Source organism: Mastomys coucha, unplaced genomic scaffold (assembly GCF_008632895.1).
Source record: "Mastomys coucha isolate ucsf_1 unplaced genomic scaffold, UCSF_Mcou_1 pScaffold8, whole genome shotgun sequence".
Lineage (NCBI taxonomy): Eukaryota > Metazoa > Chordata > Mammalia > Rodentia > Muridae > Mastomys > Mastomys coucha.
The window spans coordinates 5786694-5805684 of NW_022196914.1; the positions used below are offsets into that span (position 1 = coordinate 5786694).

At 37.1% G+C, this 18991-nt stretch overlaps 1 protein-coding gene across 1 annotated transcript in view; it reads left to right on the forward strand.

Moving 5' to 3' along the window:
- The window catches only part of LOC116083844 (UDP-glucuronosyltransferase 3A2-like), a 33003-nt gene that overhangs the window by 3087 nt on the left and 10925 nt on the right, over positions 1–18991 (forward strand). The window contains exons 2-4 of the mRNA XM_031360627.1: positions 362–460; positions 14120–14234; positions 16106–16637. Of these exons, the coding sequence (XP_031216487.1) occupies positions 362–460; positions 14120–14234; positions 16106–16637 (746 nt within the window). The remainder of the gene's footprint in view (positions 1–361; positions 461–14119; positions 14235–16105; positions 16638–18991) is intronic.

Sequence of the window (18991 nt, forward strand, 5' to 3'; positions counted from 1 at the left end):
ATAAGTTTCATATATTTTCTGCCACTGCAGTGTTATCTTTTGGGTATAGAGTCTTTTAAGACCCCATTAAACTTCTATGACCTAAACATAGAGAACATCATCTCGCTGACATGGAGATCTTTAATCATAAAAGAGATTTTTTTTTTGTGAAGATTACCATGTGATATGGACCCAGGTCCATGTACATCATCTTAACCAAATTGAGATATGGGGATAAAAGGGCTTGTCTCTATCTGTGTGTTGTGCAATGTGCAGCTCCCTTGACTCTCCACATCATTCCCCAAGTTTCCATTGCCTTTTGGATACTTCAGCCTTGTCATCAAGAAACCTATTGTGAAATGGAGTTCTTTCCCATTCCTAGGTGGAAGTCATTGCCTACTGATGAATTGTGCCTCTGAAGTTCTCCAAGAGCATGGTCACCAGGTGACCAACATTGTTTTTGATATACCATTCATCTCAGGTACTTAAAAATTTACTATATTCTTCTACTTCATGTTATCATAAAAATGATCTGATTTTTTCTAAAAAAAGAATTTGTTGTTTGAGAATTTTATATATTCATATAGTGTGTTTTGAGAAGATCCGCTCTCAGTTTTCTCCCCTCCAACTGTTCTCTCGTTCCCCAAAATTTCCCAACCAACTTCATGAGCTTGTTGTTGTTGTTGTTGTTGTTGTTGTTGTTGTTGTTGTTCTTCTTCTTCTTCTTCTTCTTCTTCTTCTTCTTCTTCTTCTTTTTCCTCTTCCTCTTTCTCTTTCTCTCCTTCTCCTTCTCCTTTTTCTTCCTCTTCTTCTTCCCCTTCCTCTTCCTCTCCCTCTTCCTCAACCACAGAGTCCAATTAGTGTTGCCTCTATGTACACAGGCGGAGGACCATATATAGAATATTGGTAGACTTTCAGAAATCACATTCCCAAAGAAAAGTTTCTCTCCCTCCATAGGCAGCCATCAATTGACAATAGCTTTTCAACTCTGGATCCCTGTTTTGTCTACACTGGGATTTTGGCTGGCTTGATCTTCTGAAGGTCTTGGGCAGGCAATTAAATCCATTATGAGTTTTGCTTGTAGCAATGGCCCTGTTATGTGCAGAAATTACTGTTTCATTGTAAAGGTACACTTCTTATGGTTCTTACAATCTTTTTTATTTTTTTCTTTGATGACCCTGTCTGAGTCTATGCATGTGTTTGTGTGTGCATGTGCACATGACACAAATGTTGCATTTATAGCTGAGCATTCCACAGTCTCATTATATTTGCATGTTGTAAAGTTGTGTATTACTTGCTATTTACTGCAAAAAGAAGCTTCTTTAATGCTGGTGGAGACTTCTACTGTTTTATGAGCATGAAGATAAAAAATTGGGGTCAGTTTAATATTTTGTATACTTAACAGAATAATAATATTTAGTTCTCACATGAAATCTATAACATAGCTAGTCAAGAGTTTCTGATGCAACAAACAGTATCAGGCATCAGTTTCATTTAGTGGAATAGGATTTATATCAATCAGAAAGTGGTTGTGTACCCAAATAAAATTAGCAGCATAATTGCACCAATTGGTAAATCTTGCCAGGTCACTATTGCAGCTTGAAGTGTTTATATCTTTGTAGGGTTGTTGAATAAATTTTTCTTCTGGTATCATACACTGGACATTTATCACTATGAAAGCATAGGGTCTTACCACAAATTTCTGGAGACTTACCAAGAGCAATAGGTTGCATTGTTTGGGGGTATATGAGATCCCACTAACCAACAACTCAAAAGAAAAAGAGAACAAAAACAAAAAACAAAAAAACCCAACTAACCCATACCCATTAAAAAACACTGGGCTTTTTACTTGACAATCTTTGATGTCTTGGAGATGCATTGTCACATGCACTAGACTAAAAAAAAAAAAAAAGAGTAAACTCTTTTTACTAAATGCATAGTATATATTTTAGAAAGCTTCTATATTATTGAATTTCCATATGTTTGTTTCAAAGGTCTTTAGTGTTAGTTATCCTAAATGCCTTTTAATTACACACTAAGATGACTGCATGATCAGTTTAATATCACCTTCTATTTAACAATGATTCATACTGATGTTAAAAATTCTTAATTGATTCATATCTAAAGTTGAGATAATCAAATTCTGTGGTTAGATAAATACACAAAGACCCCAGTAACTTAAATGTAGCAGAGTTGGAAGAATTTGAGATTTTAGTTCTTAGGTTTCTCAGTGTGTTACTTTGAAAACATATATAAATATAGACATCTATTATAAAAAGTACCCTGAGTCATTATAATCCTTAAAGTTCAATTGCATATCTTGTTAATATTCAAATACTTATAAAGCATGTATAACCCGCTTTGAGTAGGGTTACCTACTACTGGTCAAATACTATTTCTGTGCTGTTTGCATCTGCCTAGGTAAGCATCTGATTTCTCAGCAGTAGTGTATATTCATTCACCTTAATTTGGCAGTTTCTGTGGCCTATGGTAAACTCCGGAATGTTATAGGCTTTTTAACAAACCATGTGTAAACTCTGAATTAGGGAATACATTATGGTATGTCTTGTGCTCCAAATGTTGGTCCTAAGTTACTCTCAACCATAGTCTATTTTCTGTAGAAGAAAGTAAAATGAAAACATTCTATCTAAACTTCAGAAATGTCCTGATTGGTTACTTTTTCCTAACCAAATTATCAGTTTAAGATATTGAAACATTTAATAGCTATGAACAAACTTCAACTTCATCAACTAAATTACTTTAGACACAATTAGAAAGCAAGGTTTCTAGGGCTCATGGGTAATATTTTTCCCAATTTATACATAAATCAGAAGTATATGGAAGTGCCTTAAAGGAACATGTAAGGGTTGGAAGTCTGGGCTCTTTTCCCTTCTGTAACACAGAATTCTGTGCCTCATTGTTGACCATGTGAATGCCTCAAATGACTTGACTTCTTTGGTTATAAGGGTTCCTCACAGTCATTCCAGTGATTCTTGGTGGCTGCTTACAACCGGTTGCTCAGGATTTATGTTTTTAGATCTCTTCTGCTGATCAGATTATTTTCACTCTCATCAATCTTGGCTTATTTCAATAAGTAGGTAGCAGATTGGAACCCAGATGCTATAAGGGTGTCTCAACTCCCAGGATCCTGGAATCCTGGATCATTCTATTTCTTTATGAACCTTGCTCACTTTCTTCAGTGTAGTGAGGTGTACAGAGTCTTAATATATTGTACATGGTAGATCTGATTTCATAGTTACGTGTTTTGTGGAACTGAATAAAATGCAGTAACTTTTCTTGCAAATATTGTAATCTTCAGAGAGATAATCATAGAGGCAACATAAATGTGCAAAATGCTCCCTATTTCAAAACAATTGAAAGACTTCTGTAAATACTCACTAAAAACTAACAGTTTGAAATACACATGAATTGGACATTTGAGATAGATTATGTGTAACTTCTGGGTATACTGAATTGGAGATTTTTCATCAAGTCATTGCTCATTTGAGAAGGAGCAGTCATGTATGTATTAAACTGATTTTGGAAGCACTCCCCTCAGGATTTTGCATTGTTTGGTTCTCTCCATAGTTTTCTGTTTTGTTAATTCCAGCTGTCCCTTTGATTTTTTTTAACTTAGAATCCTCCACTCAAGATGACTTGCCCTCGTTCATAAACTCTATTATAAAAATACTCAACCAAATAATAAATTCCCTCCACTTTTTGGTGTACAATGGGTAAAAACATTTTTATATAAGTAGTTCCTATTCTTTTCACTTTTTGTTTGAAGTACATATGTAAATTATTTCTAGTATTTAAATTCTCTTGGCCACAAATTGATGTTTTTTTTTCTTTTCTTTAAAAGTTATTCAAGTGTTACTATTATAGCATGAGCTAAATAAAATTAAATGTATGAAAATAGAATGTTGGGCATAGGCTACAATCCCATCAACATTATTAAGATGTGTCTACATATTTGTCATTTACAGATTTCATTCGCACATAAGCTTTTGTGATCATTGGTTTTGACTATCCTTTTTGACCATATTCACTTCTGCTTAGTTCCCAATACATTACTAGGTGTCTGCTTACTTATTCAAAAATTTATATAAATAATACCAGAGGCTGTATTCCCTTATTTTTCTCATTATTATTTATTTTATTATTATTAGTTATTCACATTATTATGAAAATTTATTCTTGTGTTTAAGAGTAATTCTTTAGTGTTTATTGTATAGTGTTTTATTTGCATAATGCTTTTTGCATAAACATATACTTTTTTCCTTTGAGTTAACAACTAGTATTGCACTGCCTGAAACATAAGTGTTTTACATAAAATTATTTCCTAAAAAGTTGGGCCATTTTAAATTGTTCTGGAAGAATAAGCATTGTCTGAAACATTGGCTTTAATTATAGGGCATGTAATTTGTACATAGATATTAAGTTGGGCTTTCTCTTCCTCAACTCCCATGTGTGATAAAACCAAATACCCTCTTGGTATTGAATTGAGTATGGAGTTTTGAGTGCATGAATTGTCGTTCTAATTGGAACAGCACTGTTTCTTTACCATCGGTTCAGAGGCTAGATTGGACAAAGATGGCAAGGGTGCCACATTGCCTTTGAGTTCTACACAACTATTTTGTATCTTCAGTGGTAGCATTCCTTTTCTGTGACAAGACCTCTAAAGGAGAGTGAGTCTTTCAGAACAAAAAGCAAAAATACTGCCAGTGAATCCTTAAGGCAGCCAGTAGTGGCATCTCTCTCATTTATAGTCCTTGATCCCCAAGGTTGAGAATCCTTGCAATGAGAGAAACATCATCACATATTAGATGTACATAAACACATTCCTAGTTTCTTGTAGAATATTGCCCAGGACACAGCTAGGATATACAGAGAAACCCTGTTATCAAAAACACAAAGAAAAGAATAACAACAAAAGTGTCAATTCAGGCTGGAGAGATGGCTCAGCAGTTAAGAGCATTGACTGCTCTTCCAGAGATCATGAGTTCAGTTCTTAGCAACCACATGGTGTCTTACAACCATCTGTAATGGGGATCCAATGCCCTCTTCTGGTGTCTGAAGAGAGTGACATTGTAATCACATATATTAAATAAATAAATAAATAAATCTTTTTTTAAAAAGTGTCAAAACATTAGTCTACTTTATTGGCCAACCGAGCATTCTGTAGTTGCCTCTATTTTAATGAACATGGCTACTGTGTCTCTGAAACCATTCTGCAATGATAAGACCAGCTGGGGAAAAACAATTATCCTCAGAACGAATTGAGGTTAACTGTTCTTATTAATGTCTTCATTTACTGAGTTCTCCTTAAGTGAACATTTGCATAAGATCCAGTGAATTTTATCTTTTCAGATGGATCTAATCATATTCTCCTTCCTAGATCTTAATTATTTGTTATTTGGTTGTTGTGAAAACTCATACATATATACATATATATATATGTATATATATATGTATACATACACACACACATACACACACATATTCTTTCTTTTTATTTAATCTTGTTTTTTAAACACTCCAGATTTTATTCCCTTCTAGGTCTACCCTCTGATTGTTCCACATCCCATACCTCCTCCCCACCTCCCTGTCTCCATGAGGATGTCCCCAACCCACAACCACCCACCCCACCAGACCTCTAAACTCCTGGGGGTCTCCAATCTCTTGAGAGTTAGTTGCATCTTTTCTGCCTGAACCCAGACCCAGCAGTCCTCTGTTGTATATGTGTGTTGGGGGCTTCATATCAGCTGGTGTATGCTGCCTGGTTGGTAGTCCAGTGTCTGAGAGATCTCCGGGATCCAGGTTACTTGAGAGTGCTGGTCCTCCTACAGGGTCACCCTCCTCTTCAGATTCTTTCAGCTTTTTCCTAATTCAACGACAATGGCCATCAACTTCTGCCCATTGATTGGATGCAAATATCTGCATCTGACTCTTTCAGCTGTTTGTTGGGTCTTCCAGAGTGTGGCCATGCTAGGTCCCTTTTTGTGAGTGCTTCATAGCCTCAGTAATAGTGTCAGGCTTTGGGGCCTCACTTTGAGCTGGATCCTACTTTGAGTCTGTCGCTGGACCTTCTTTTCCTCAGGTTCTCCTCCATTTCCATCCCTGCAGTTCTTTCAGACAGGAACAATTGTGGGTCAGAGTTGACTGTGGGATGGCAACCCTATTCTTCACTTGATGCCCAGTCTTTCTGCTAGAGGTGGGCTCATTCAGTGGGGGAGTTCCCTCTCCCCACTGTAGGGCAAAAAAAAAAAAAAAAAAAAAAAAAACTGAAGTCCTCACCTCTCAGGTCTCTGGTACATTCTGGAGGGTCCCCTCAACCTCCTACCTTCCTGGGTTGCCTGTTTCCATTCTTTCTGCCGGCCCTCAGGGCTTAAGTCCTTTTCCCTGACCCAATACCAGATCGTGTTCCCCTCTTCCCACCATCCTCTTTCCTTCCCAATTTCCTCCTCCACCCCTTGTGATTGCTTTCTTCTCCCTCCCAGTTGGGACTGAGGCATCCTCACTTGGGCCCTTCAGTTTGTTGACCTTTTTGAGTTCTATGGACTGTATCTTGCATATCTTGAACTTTTCTTTTTTGGCTAATATCCACTTATTAGTGAGTACATACCATGCATGTCCTTTTGGTCTGAGTTACCTCACTCAGGATGATATTTTCTAGTTTGATCCATTTCCCTGCAAAACTCAGGATGTCCTTGTTCTTAGTAGTTAAGTAGTATTCCATCGTGTAAATGAACCACATTTTCTGTATCCATTCTTCTGTCGTGGGACATCTGGGTTGTTTCTAGCTTCTGGCTATCACAAACAAGGTTACTATGAATATAGTGGAACATATGCCCCTGTGGCATGGTGGAGCATCTTTTGAGTATATTCCCAAGAGTAGTATTGCTGGGTCTTCAGTTAAATCTATTTCTAATTTTCTGAGGAACCTCCAGATTGATTTCCAGAGTGGTTGTACCAGTTTGCAATCCTACCAGCAATGGAGAAGTGTTCTTCTTTCTCCACATCCTCACCAACATATGTTATTACCTGAGGTTTTGATCCTAGCTATTCTGATTGGTATAGGTGGAGTCTCAGGATCATTTTGATTTGCATTTCTCTGATCACTAAGGACTTTGAACATTTCTTTAGGTGCTTCTCAGCCATTTGAGATTCCTCTGTTGTGAATTCTCGGTTTAGTTCTATACCCCATTTTTTGATTGGGTTGTTTGGTTTTTTGGTGGTTAACTTCTTGAGTTCTTTATATATTTTGGATATCAGCTCTCTATCAGATGTGGGGTTAGTGAAGATGTTTTTACCCATCCGTAGGTTGCCAATTTGTCCTATTGACTATGTCTTTTGCCTTACAGAAGCTTTCCAGTTTCATGAGGTCCCATGTTGTCAATTCTTGATCTTAGAGCATGAGCCATTGGAGTTCTGCTTAGGAAATGTCTCCCGTGCCAATGAGTTCAAGGCTTTTTCCTACTTTCTCTTCTATTAGATTCAGTGTATCTTGTTTTATGTTGAAATCCTTGATTCACTTGGATTTGAGTTTTGTGCAAAGTGACAAATATGGGTCTATTTTTATTTTTCTACATACAGACATCCAGTTAGACCAGCACCATTTATTGAAGATGCTTTCATTTTTCCATTGTATACTTTTGACTTCTTTGTCAAAGATCAAGTGTCTGTAAGTTTTATTTCTGGGTCTTCAATTCTATTCCATTGATCAACATGTCATAAAAGAAACTTTAATAAAGCTCAAAACACACATTGAATCCCACAAAATAATAGTGGGAGACTTACATCACCACACTCTCACCAATGGACAAGTCATTGAAACAGAAACTAAAAATAGACACAGTGAAACTAACAGAAGTTATGAACCAAATGGATTTAACAGATATTTATAGAACATTTCACCCTAAAACAAAAGAATATACTTTCTTCTCAGCACCTCATGGTACCTTCTCCAAAATCAACCATATAATTAGTCATAAAAAAACCTCAGCCAATAGAAGAAGATTGAAACAATTTCATGCATCCTATCAGATCACCACGGCCTAAGGCTGGTCTTCAATACAGCAAAAGCAACAGAAAGCCCGTATACGTGTGGAAACTGAACAGCTTTCTACTCAATGATAACTTGGTCAGGAAAGAAATAAAGAAAGAAATTAAAGACTTCCTGGAATTTAATGAAAATATTGACACATCATACTCAAACTTATGGGACTCAGTGAAAGCAGTGCTAAGAGGAAAATTCATAGCACTAAGTGCCCTGGTAAAGAAACTGGAGAGGTATTACATTAGTAACTTAGCAACACACCTGAGAGCTCTAGAACAAAAAGAAGCAAACACATCCAACAGGAGTAGAAGGCAGGAAATAGTCAAACTAAGGGCTAAAATAAACCAAACAGAAATAAAGAGAACAATACAAAGAATCAACAAAACCAAAAGCTGGTTCTTTGAGAGAATCAACAAGATAGATAAACCACTAGTGAAACTAACTAAAGAGCACAGAGGCAGTATCCAAATTAACAAAATCAAAAATGAAAAGGTATACATAACAACAGAAATGGAGGAAATTAAAAAAATCAAATCATACTACAGAAGCCTATATTCAACAAAACTGGGAAATCTAGATGAAATGGATGATTTTCTAGACAGATACCCCATACCAAAGTTAAATCAAGACCAGGTAAATTGTTTAAACAGTGCCATATCCCATTAGGAAATAGAAGAAGTCATTAAAAACCTACCAACCAAAAAAATCCCAGAACCAGATGGATTCTACCAGACCTAAACTAATATTCCTCAAACTATTCCATAAAATAGAAACAAAAGGAACACTACTTAATTCATTCTATGAAGCCACAATTATTCTGATACCTAAATCACACAAGGACCTAACCAAAAAATGAGAACTTCAGATCAAACTCGCTTATGAATATTGATGCAAAATACTCAATAAAGTTCTTGCAAACCAAATCCAAGAACACAGCAAAACCATCAGTCACCACGATCAAGTAGGTTTCGTCCCAGAGATGCAAGGTTGGTTCAATATATGGAAATCCATCAACGTAATGAACTATATAAACAAACTCAAAGAAAAAAAATCATATGATCATCCCCTTAGATGCAGAAAAAGCATTTGACAAAATACAACACCCCTTCATTTTAAAAGTATTGGAGAGATCAGCAATTCAAGGCCCATACCTAAACATAATAGAAGCAATTTACTGCAAATCAACAGCCAATATAAATTAAAAGCAATCCCACTAATATCAGGGACTAGACAAAGATGCCCACTCCCCCTATCTATTCAATATAGTACTCGAAGTGCTAGCTAGAACAATAAGACAACAAAAAGAGATCAAGGGAATACAAATTGGCAAAGAATTAATAAATGTATCACTATTTGCAGATGATATGATAGTATACATAAGCAACCCCAAAAATTCTACCAGAGAACTTCTCCAGCTGATAAACAACTTCAGCAAAGTGGCCAGATATAAAACTAACTCAAATAAATCAGTAGTCTTCATTTATACAAATGATAAACAGGCTGAGAAAGAAATTAGGGAAACACCTCTCTTTACAGTAGCCACAAATAATATAAAATATCTTGGGGTAACTCTAACGAAACAAGTGAAATATCTGTATGACAATAACTTCAAGTGTCTCAAGAAAGAAATCGAAGATCTCAGAGAATGGAGAGATCTATGCTCCTGGATTGGCAGAATTACCATAGTAAAACTGGCCATTTTACCAAAGACAATCTACAGATTTGATGTAATCCCCATCAATATCCCAACACAATTCTTCAAAGACATGGAAAGAGCAATTCTCAAATTTATCTGGAAAGGCAAAAAACCCATAATAGTGAAAAAAATTCTTAACAATAAAAGAATGGCTCCTGACCTCAAACTGTACTACAGAGAAATTGTGATAAAAACTGCATGGTATTGGTACAGTGACAGACATATGAAAACTTTTTTTTTATTAGATATTTTCTTTATTTACATTTCAAATGTTATTCCCTTTCCTGGTTTCCTCTCCGAAGGAAAAAAAAAACCTTATTCCCTCCCCTCTCCCTCTGCTTACCAACCCACCCTCTCCTGCTTCCTGGCCCTGGCATTCCCCTACACTGGGGCATAAAGCCTTCACAGAACCAAGGGCTTCTCTTCCCATTGATGACAAACTAGGCCATCTTCTCTATATATGCAGCTGGAGCCATGAGTCCCACCATGTGTCCTCTTTGGGAAGTCTGGGGTACTAGTTAGTTCATATTGTTGTTCCTTCTATGGGGCTGCAAACCCCTTCAGCTCCTTGGGTCTTTTCTCTAGCTCCTTCATTGGGGATCCTGTGCTCAGTCCAATGGATGGCTGTGAGCTTCCACTTCTGTATTAGTTGGGCACTGGCAGAGCCTCTCAGGAGACAGTTATATAAGGCTCCTGTCAGTCAGCGCTTGCTGGTGTCCACAATAGTGTCTGGGTTTGATGATTGTATATGGGATGGATCCCCAGGTGGGGCAGTCTCTGGATTGTCTTTCCTTCAGTCTCTACTCTACACTTTGCCTCTGCAACTCCTTTCCATGGGTATTTTGTTCCCCCTTCTAAGAAGGATCGAAGTATCCACACTTTGGTCTTCCTTCTTCTTGAATTTCTTGTGGTTTGTGGATTGTATTTTGTGTATTTCGAGCTTCTGAGCTAATATCCACTTATTAGTGAGTGCATACCATGTGTGTTCTTTTGTGATTGGGTTACCTCACTCAGGATGATATTCTCCAGACCCATTCATTTCCTTAAGAATTTCATAAATTTATTGTTTTTAATAGCTGAGTAGTACTCCATTGTGCAAATGTATCACATTTCCTGTATCCATTCCTCTGTTGAGGGACATCTGGATTCTTTTTAGCTTCTGACTATTATAAATAAATAAGGCTGCTATGACCATAGTGGAACATGTTTCCTTATTACCTGTTGGAGCATCTTCTGGGTATATGCCCAGGAGTGGTATTGCTGGGTCCTTAGGTATTACTATGTCCAATTTTCTGAGGAAGCACTAAACTGATTTCCAGAGTGGTTGTACCAGCTTGCAATCCCACCAGCAATGGAGGGGTGTTCCTCTTTCTCCACAACCTTTCCAGCATCTGCTGTCACCTGAGTTTTTGATCTTAGTCATTCTGACTGGTGTGAGGTGGAATCTCAGGGTTGTTTTGATTTGCATTTCCCTGATGACTAAGGATGTTGAACATTTCTTTAGGTGCTTCTCAGTCATTTGGTATTCCTCAGTTGAGAATTCTTTGTTTAGCTCTGTACTCCATTTTTCTTTTGTTTTTCTTTTTTCTTTCTTTCTTTTTAAAATATATCTTAATTATTTCTTTAAGGACCCAAATCTCATCATTTCTACATTGAGGACAAAGACTCAAAGTGATTTTTGTTGGAAAAAATAAATAATAGTTAGTTCAGGGGTCCAACCTGAAGATTATGCAAATGCTGGTCGTCTCAATTCTAGTTTGGGACAGGCTGGAATCAGTGTGAGCTGGACTGCAGCTAGAGTTCTTCCAACTATTCATGAGCCATAACTTCTACTCTGGATGAAAGACCACAGTTACATTTTTGGACTATTCATAGTGTCTAGAGCTAATGTTTAGTAAAGGATATAATTATTTCCTCCCCCCATTTGTAAATAAAGCTTATAGGCTTTTAGGAGGAAGAGAATAGACTGGTTAGCACTTCTCATCTCTGAGTTTTCCTCAAAGACTTTGCTTTTCCCTTATCCAAGAGCTCTGTGAACACAAATTAATTGTTGTCTCTCTTTTGGTGATTCAAGTTCTTTGATTCCCATACTTGGAACTCTTTTTTCCCTCACAAGCAATACAATTTATTTTATCTGATAGAGAAAAACTAAAATAAATTCAATTAATAGTTACCAAACTATGGTATGAAGCATAGCACAAATAATAGAAGGTGCCCTCACACTTATAAACATTGCAGGCATATCAGGTGTAACTTTTAATCTTGATTGTCTATGGGACTTATAATTATTTTCTTTTTTTAAAGTGTCATTTTATAGTTTTTTTTTTTACTTATTTACTTTACATTATACCCCCTGCCCCTCCCATAATGTTTCTCCCATCCTTCTCCCTTTGTCCTCTGAGTCAATGGGAGCTCCCTGGTTATCATTCTCCCACCCCACCCTGGCACTTCAAGTCTCTGCAGGGCTAGGCGCTGTCTCTCCCACTGAAGCCAGACAGGGCAGCCAGTTAGTAGAACATATCCCACTTATAGGCAACAGCTTCTGGGATAGCCCTCATTCCAGTTGTTCAGGACTCACATGAAGGTCAAGCTGTACTTTTGCTACATACGAGTGGGGAGGCCTAGGCCAACCCCTGGTATGTTCTTTGCTTAGTGGTTCAGCCTCTTTTTGTCTTCCTGTGGAGTTCCTATCCAATTCAGAGCCTGCAATCCTTCCTCTTATTCTTCTACAAAAGTCCCCAAGCTCCAGCCACTGTTTGGCTGTGGGTGTCTGTATCTGTGGGAGTCAGCTGCTGGGTGGAGCCTCTCAGAGGACAGCATGCTCCTGTCTGTAAGCATAACAGAGTATATTTAGTTGTTTAGAGACTGGTGCTTCCCCATGGGATGGGTCTTGAGCTGTGTCAGTTATTGCTTCACCATTCCCTCAGTCTCTGCACCATTCCCCGTGCCTGTATTTTGGAACTCTTGCATTATATTGGTCTATTAGCAATACATTAACCTCTTCATTTACTTCTCTTTGAGAAATGTCATGATAAATTGGAATATGCCTTACTTTCCTGTGACTCAGACTACTATAAATACTACTTCTAGGTCACTATCCATTATAGTAACCATTCCCAGGTTGGTTTTACTGATTAAATGCCACAGTTTGCTTCCGAAACATTAATGTCCAGCTCATTTCAGGCGGTCAAACTTGGTACTTGTCATATGACTTCTTCACCTACAAGGATGAGCATCCCAGAGCTTGCTGGTGATCCCAAGGTTTTACTTATTTTTTAAAATAATTTGTTAAGTTTTGAGATTATAACTACACCATTCTACCCCTGAAATACCATGCCTGCTGATTTTTGTGTGGCAGATGGCACATCCTGATATGTGAGCCACTATATATATATGTCATTACTGAACATGCCTAATGTTTTTCTTGATTGTACATGGCTGGTGAATGTCCTTGATACTGTGAGACATAGTTAATACTATAACTGAGAAGCCTGGTTCCGTCTGAGATATCAAAGAAGCACATAGCTAAACTGCGTGACCCAATTCCACATTCTGTCTCCCAATGCAAATTACTGAAGCTCCTGAGTGAAGTTCAGGTGAAGACTATTCTGTCTTTGCCTGCCTTGAAATTAAAACAAAGCAGTTGCAGTGGGGCTTTTCTTTAGTGGTCTAGGCAAGACAGAAACACTTAAATGCGAAGTGGGACCTGAAAATGGTCATAAGGCAAGCTGCAGAGTGTAATGCCAAACATTTTGAATAACTGATAAAGTCTGCTTGTACTAACTAAAGTGGAGATTCATTTACTTCCAGTGTTTAGGATCCTTTGGAAGGTGGACTGTGATTTAAGGCCATTCAGAATTATGTAGCTAGTAAAATACCCTGTCAAGTAATCAAAAATTAATAAACCCCAAACTATTTTTTAATTGAGATTTTGAGTAACAAGACTGAATTTTTTTTGATGGGGGAAGGAGAAAGAACTGAAACTTTGGAATCACATATATGTTCTGAATACAAACCACACTACTTAACTGCGTGCTCAGACTTGACTAGTATCCCACACAGTATGTCTCTGTTTTTTCATATATAGGTGGAGAGGTTGGTAAGTGAAAATATGCACAAATTATATACAGTGAATTTTTTTTATTTTTGGTTTTTCGAGACAGGGTTTCTCTAATACAGTGAATTTATGAGTCATTATAAAGTGTCAATAAATACTACTTAGCTATATAGTCAAATGAATGAAAAGGGACAAAATAAGGGTATTTTAAATACTAATTTTCATAGATATGAAGCTAGTGAGATAAATTATTTTTGTATTATAATATTAATGTAAAACCTTATTTTATTGTATATTTATCTTTTAAACTAATTGGTATTGTTTTTAGGTTTAAACAAACAGCAAAAATCATACCAGGTAATTAATTGGGTTCCACCTGAAGAGCAACGAAATAAAATTCAAAGACAATTTGATCTCCTTGTGAAAGAAAGCCTTCATGGCAGGTAATTTGCATCAAATCTCTGAACCAAAATGTCATGAATAAAGTAATACAAAAAATAGATGAATGAGTTCAAGAGAAAAGGATGTTTGGATGATGATGGATGGATGGGTGGGTGGATGGTGGATGATGGAAGGGTGGATGGATGGCTAAAAGGAAAGCTGAAGTGTAAATGTGGGTGATGGACACGTGATTGGTTGGGTGAATGATAGAATGGAGGGATAAAAAACTGATGCAGAACAGCAGTAGAGTGGAAAAATTATTATTAGCACTCATTCAATCTGTGTTGTCTTTATTAATGAAGACAAGTCTGTAGGAAAAGGGATCAGTTACATCTGTGTCTTTCTTACAAGACTTCATGTACAATTTTTATATGTTACATATTCAAAGAAACTAAGATAGAACTTTCATCTTTTTATTTCAGAGTAATAAGGCAGAATAATTGAAGATGGTGATTTTGTAAGAAAAATAATTTATTTTTATTTGGGGTATAGCTTAGGAAGTTCAAGGTACTGGTGTCACTGTCAGCTGAACTCATGTAAGAATGTTGGAATGGCACCATGGTGAGATGTATGTTTGTATTCATTGAGGAGGTAGCGTTACTTGTTTTATAATAATTTCTCGAGAAATAACTCAGGGTCCCATGAGAACTATCTTAATCTCCTAAGCGGGGGCCCCCAAACACCTTCCATTAGACAGTATGTATCTATTAAAGATTAAAACTTCTACATGGCCAAACCTCCAGCTGGGTGAGAATCTTACACCACTCAGTCCACATCGTGATTGAAGTTTTCCACACAAGAGGCAGAGATCTAAGTGATTCTGGGTTCTCAGCTTGTGAGGTTTTTTGTTGTGGGGTGCTGTACCATAATAGTTGTAGCACTGTTTAGATACACACTCTCTCATCCCATCTTGGATCTATGGTCTCTAGATAGCAGGATCTCTGTGCAAGAATTTTATCATCCATTTCTCTAGTTTTATAGAAAAGGATTTATTTTTTAAATATAGAAGAGAATGATGTGAAAAATGTTTCAGAGTAGAGTCATGACTGGGTGTGTCCAGAACTGCAGCATTATCAACTAAGAATAGTTATGTCAGCATGCATTTTTTACTTAAAAATAAAGTTTAAATGAGTCTTGTAGTTTTTTTTTAAAGATGTATTTATCTATTATATGTAAGTAGCTGTCTTCAGACACTCCAGAAGAGGGCATCAGATTTCATTACAGATGGTTGTGAGCCACCATGTGGTTGCTGGGAATTGAACTCAGGACCTTAGGAAGAACAGTCAGTGCTCTTACCACTGAGCCATTTCTCCAGACCGAGTCTTGTAGTTTTATATTTAATGGCTTAATTTCTAGAATAGAAAGAAAAAATCCATTTTCTGAGATTTTTTTAAACAATATTCTAATATTATAGAAGTTCCTCTGTGACATAATTGACAGAATGTAAGATGCACAGGGTTTAAAAACAGTTGCTATCATCAGTGAGGGAATGGTCCCAAGTTAACACAGATTGGTGGGGAAATAATACAGTCACTTGAGAACTTGAAATAAATGTGGTTTAAAGAGAAAAATCACATATTTGAACGATTACAGGGAGAGCTCAGAACTGTCATGGTCAGTAACAGCAAACAAAGAGAAGGAACTATGTTTACATTGATGGTGATGGGGTTTTTAACGGAGTGAGAAGAAGTGGAAACATTTTAGGGGGCAGAAATATGAGGAACCAGTTAGCAGAGTTAAAGATAATCTCTACAAACCAAGTGGAGAGATGTAGTTGCAAGGCTTCCTTAAAGCACTGTCCTTGTGTGAAATAGTGTGTGAATAGTGTGAAACTGACACTTCCTACGGTATTTGTTATACTTTCCTATTCCAGACATGAATTCCAAGCCATCGTAAAGCTTTATGAGCACTATGGGACTTCATGCAGTCACTTGCTAAGCAGAGGTGACATCATGGATTCCTTAAGGAATGAAAACTTTGACCTGTTGTATTTTGATGCGTTGGGTCTCTGTTCTTTCCTGATTGCTGAGAAGATTGGAAAACCATTTGTAGTTTTTCTTTCTGTACTGGCTAGCAGTATTGACTTTGGACTCCCAAGCCCCTTGTCTTATGTTCCAATGTCTGGTTCTCTCCTGACTGACAAAATGGACTTCTGGGGCCGAGTCAAGAATTTTCTGATGAGAATTGATTTCTCCATGAGACAAAAGAAAATACATTCTCAGTTCGACGGCACCATCCGGGAGCATTTTGAAGAAGACTCTCAGCCAGTTTCGTCTCATCTCTTACAGAAAGCTGAGCTGTGGTTTCTTAGTTCTGACTTTGCCTTAGAGTTTGCTCGCCCCCTGCTTCCTAACACTATTTATGTTGGAGGTTTACTGGACAAGCCTGTTAAACCAATACCACAGGTGAGTTAAACTTTAGCTCTTGGTGTGGATTTCATGTAGAGGCCTTCATTGCACTGTTAGTAGTGAAACCCTGAGTCTGAAGTTAGTTCTACTTTATGGAGGCTGTGGAGACAATACTGTTAGTCTTTGCTTGGCCCCGGTATTGGATGAAACCTCTTTTGCTATGCACTAGTTTTGAAAAGGTTATTAGTAGCTCTTCATTTAAAGTTAAAATTTTTAATTTGTCAGTTTGGATCTCTAGGTCATAGGTTGAAATGGTTACCTGTCAGATGAGCCCCTGACAGAACTAGGCACACTCAAGGGCCACATCTTAAACTATAGTCCTGGACCTTGCTCAACTCCAGTGTTGGAGACCTGCTTTTATGGTACAAAGTCTGTGCTTCTCTGTAGTCCTGGATTTGATGGAACAACTCTGCTAGTTACTGTTGATTGGTAGGGTGTCCTGGTGTCCAATAACCGATAACTGGGAAGGCTTAAAAAAAAATGAACAGAGAATTCTTTGAACGGTTATAGCTAGGCAGAACTTCGCAGGAGTAGCATCGAGAACTGTGTCTGTTGTTCTATTATCTCCAGCCCACTGAGTCCTTGGTACTAGGGCTAGCAGCAGTAAGCTTTCAAAGCTGCTCAGGTAGTTGGAACTGACAAATATTTACACAGGACAATTTAAAAAAGATAACAAAGAAGAATTAAATTATGAGGCAAAAAGTTGCACATTATAACTATAAACAATAAGAATTACAAACAAACACTACAAATGTGGTGTATTATCTAGGTATATGACTTAGTTGGATGGATAAATTAATAAGTACAAATTATATATATATATATATATACATACATATATATATATATATACATATGTGTATATATATATGCAAAAGTAAGTCAAGAACGAATAGAAAATCTGAAACTAGAATGTAGATTGCATCATTAACCAAAACATTTCATTAAAAATAGGCCAGCCCCTCAGTGGGACAGAAAGCACCTAGCCTCTCAGAGACTTGAAGTGCCAGGGTTGGGGGATGCTAAGGGTCTCCACCTGCTTAGAGGAGAAGGGGAGGAGGATGGGAGAAGGGTTGTGGAAGGGGGGACTAGGAGGGGGCAGTGAACAGGATGTAAAGTGAATGCATACAAAAGGTAAATTTACAAAAAATTTAAAAGGAAAATATATAGATGTTTTAGTGAATTTTAAATTTATAAGCATCTTTGTATATAAAAATGCATACAGAAAACAGTCAAAAATGATTATTTGGCTCTGAATCTGGAAAATAAAAGTGAATGAATCATTCTTTAAATTTTCAGAGAAGATAAAGTAAAATATAGGAGATGATCTATTCTGATAAGAGATGTGAAATACAATACTTGGCTTCTGCAAGGTGGATTTTAAGAAACTCCTAGGACCCAAGTCTGTGTGATTTGAGCTACCCACCCAAGTCTGTGTGATTTGAACTACCCACCCAAATCTGTGGGATTTGAGCTACCCACCCAAGTCTGTGCGATTTGAGCTACCCACCCAAGTCTGTGGGATTTGAGCTACCCACCCAAGTCTGTGGGATTTGAGCTACATACCCAAGTCTGTGGGATTTGAGCTACCCACCCAAGTCTGTAGGATTTGAGCTATCCAGAGGATGAAAGTCAGCGTCAGAGAACACCCATTTGATTTGAGAAACAATGAGACAGGATTTTACTGAAAAGAGAGGGGATAAATATATCAGTTATGGAGAGAATGTGAACCAAAGTCATAAACTAAAGAAAGTAAAATTGAAAGGACACTGAGTTAGAATGATGAACACAGAAAGCTGAATTAATAGATTATGGCAAGGGGAGCTGGGAGGACTGGGAGGATGACCAGATGATGCAGAAAATCCAAGGTGATGAGTTCAAAGGAAGAAAGTATATCTGACAGGGAGGCAGATTACAGCGGATATTATAGAATGAGTGAAAAACCAAGCAGCCTGCCAAATGTTAAGACAAAAGCTTGCTGGGGCTAGGACCACTGGGGAGTAACTGTGGGAAGGCCAAGTGTCCACTAAATCTGTCAGAGGGGTTAATAGGCCATATTAGTAAATAATTGTTGTACAGCAAGCATAAAAATAAATATTTAATTATATTCATTAAATAAAAAACATGCCATTCATTAGTTTTAAATGAACTAATTGTATAAAATTGGTTGATGTTAACAAAGATAAGTAATAAATATCTGATTAAGTTAATCAATGATTCTAAAGGTACTGGCCTGGAAATTAATTGAAAATAAAATTCACAATTTTAGACATTTAAAAACTGGTTTCCATTATGAACCAGTAAATGCACGATTAACTCAGGCCAATTCTTTTTTTTTTTTTTAAAGCTAT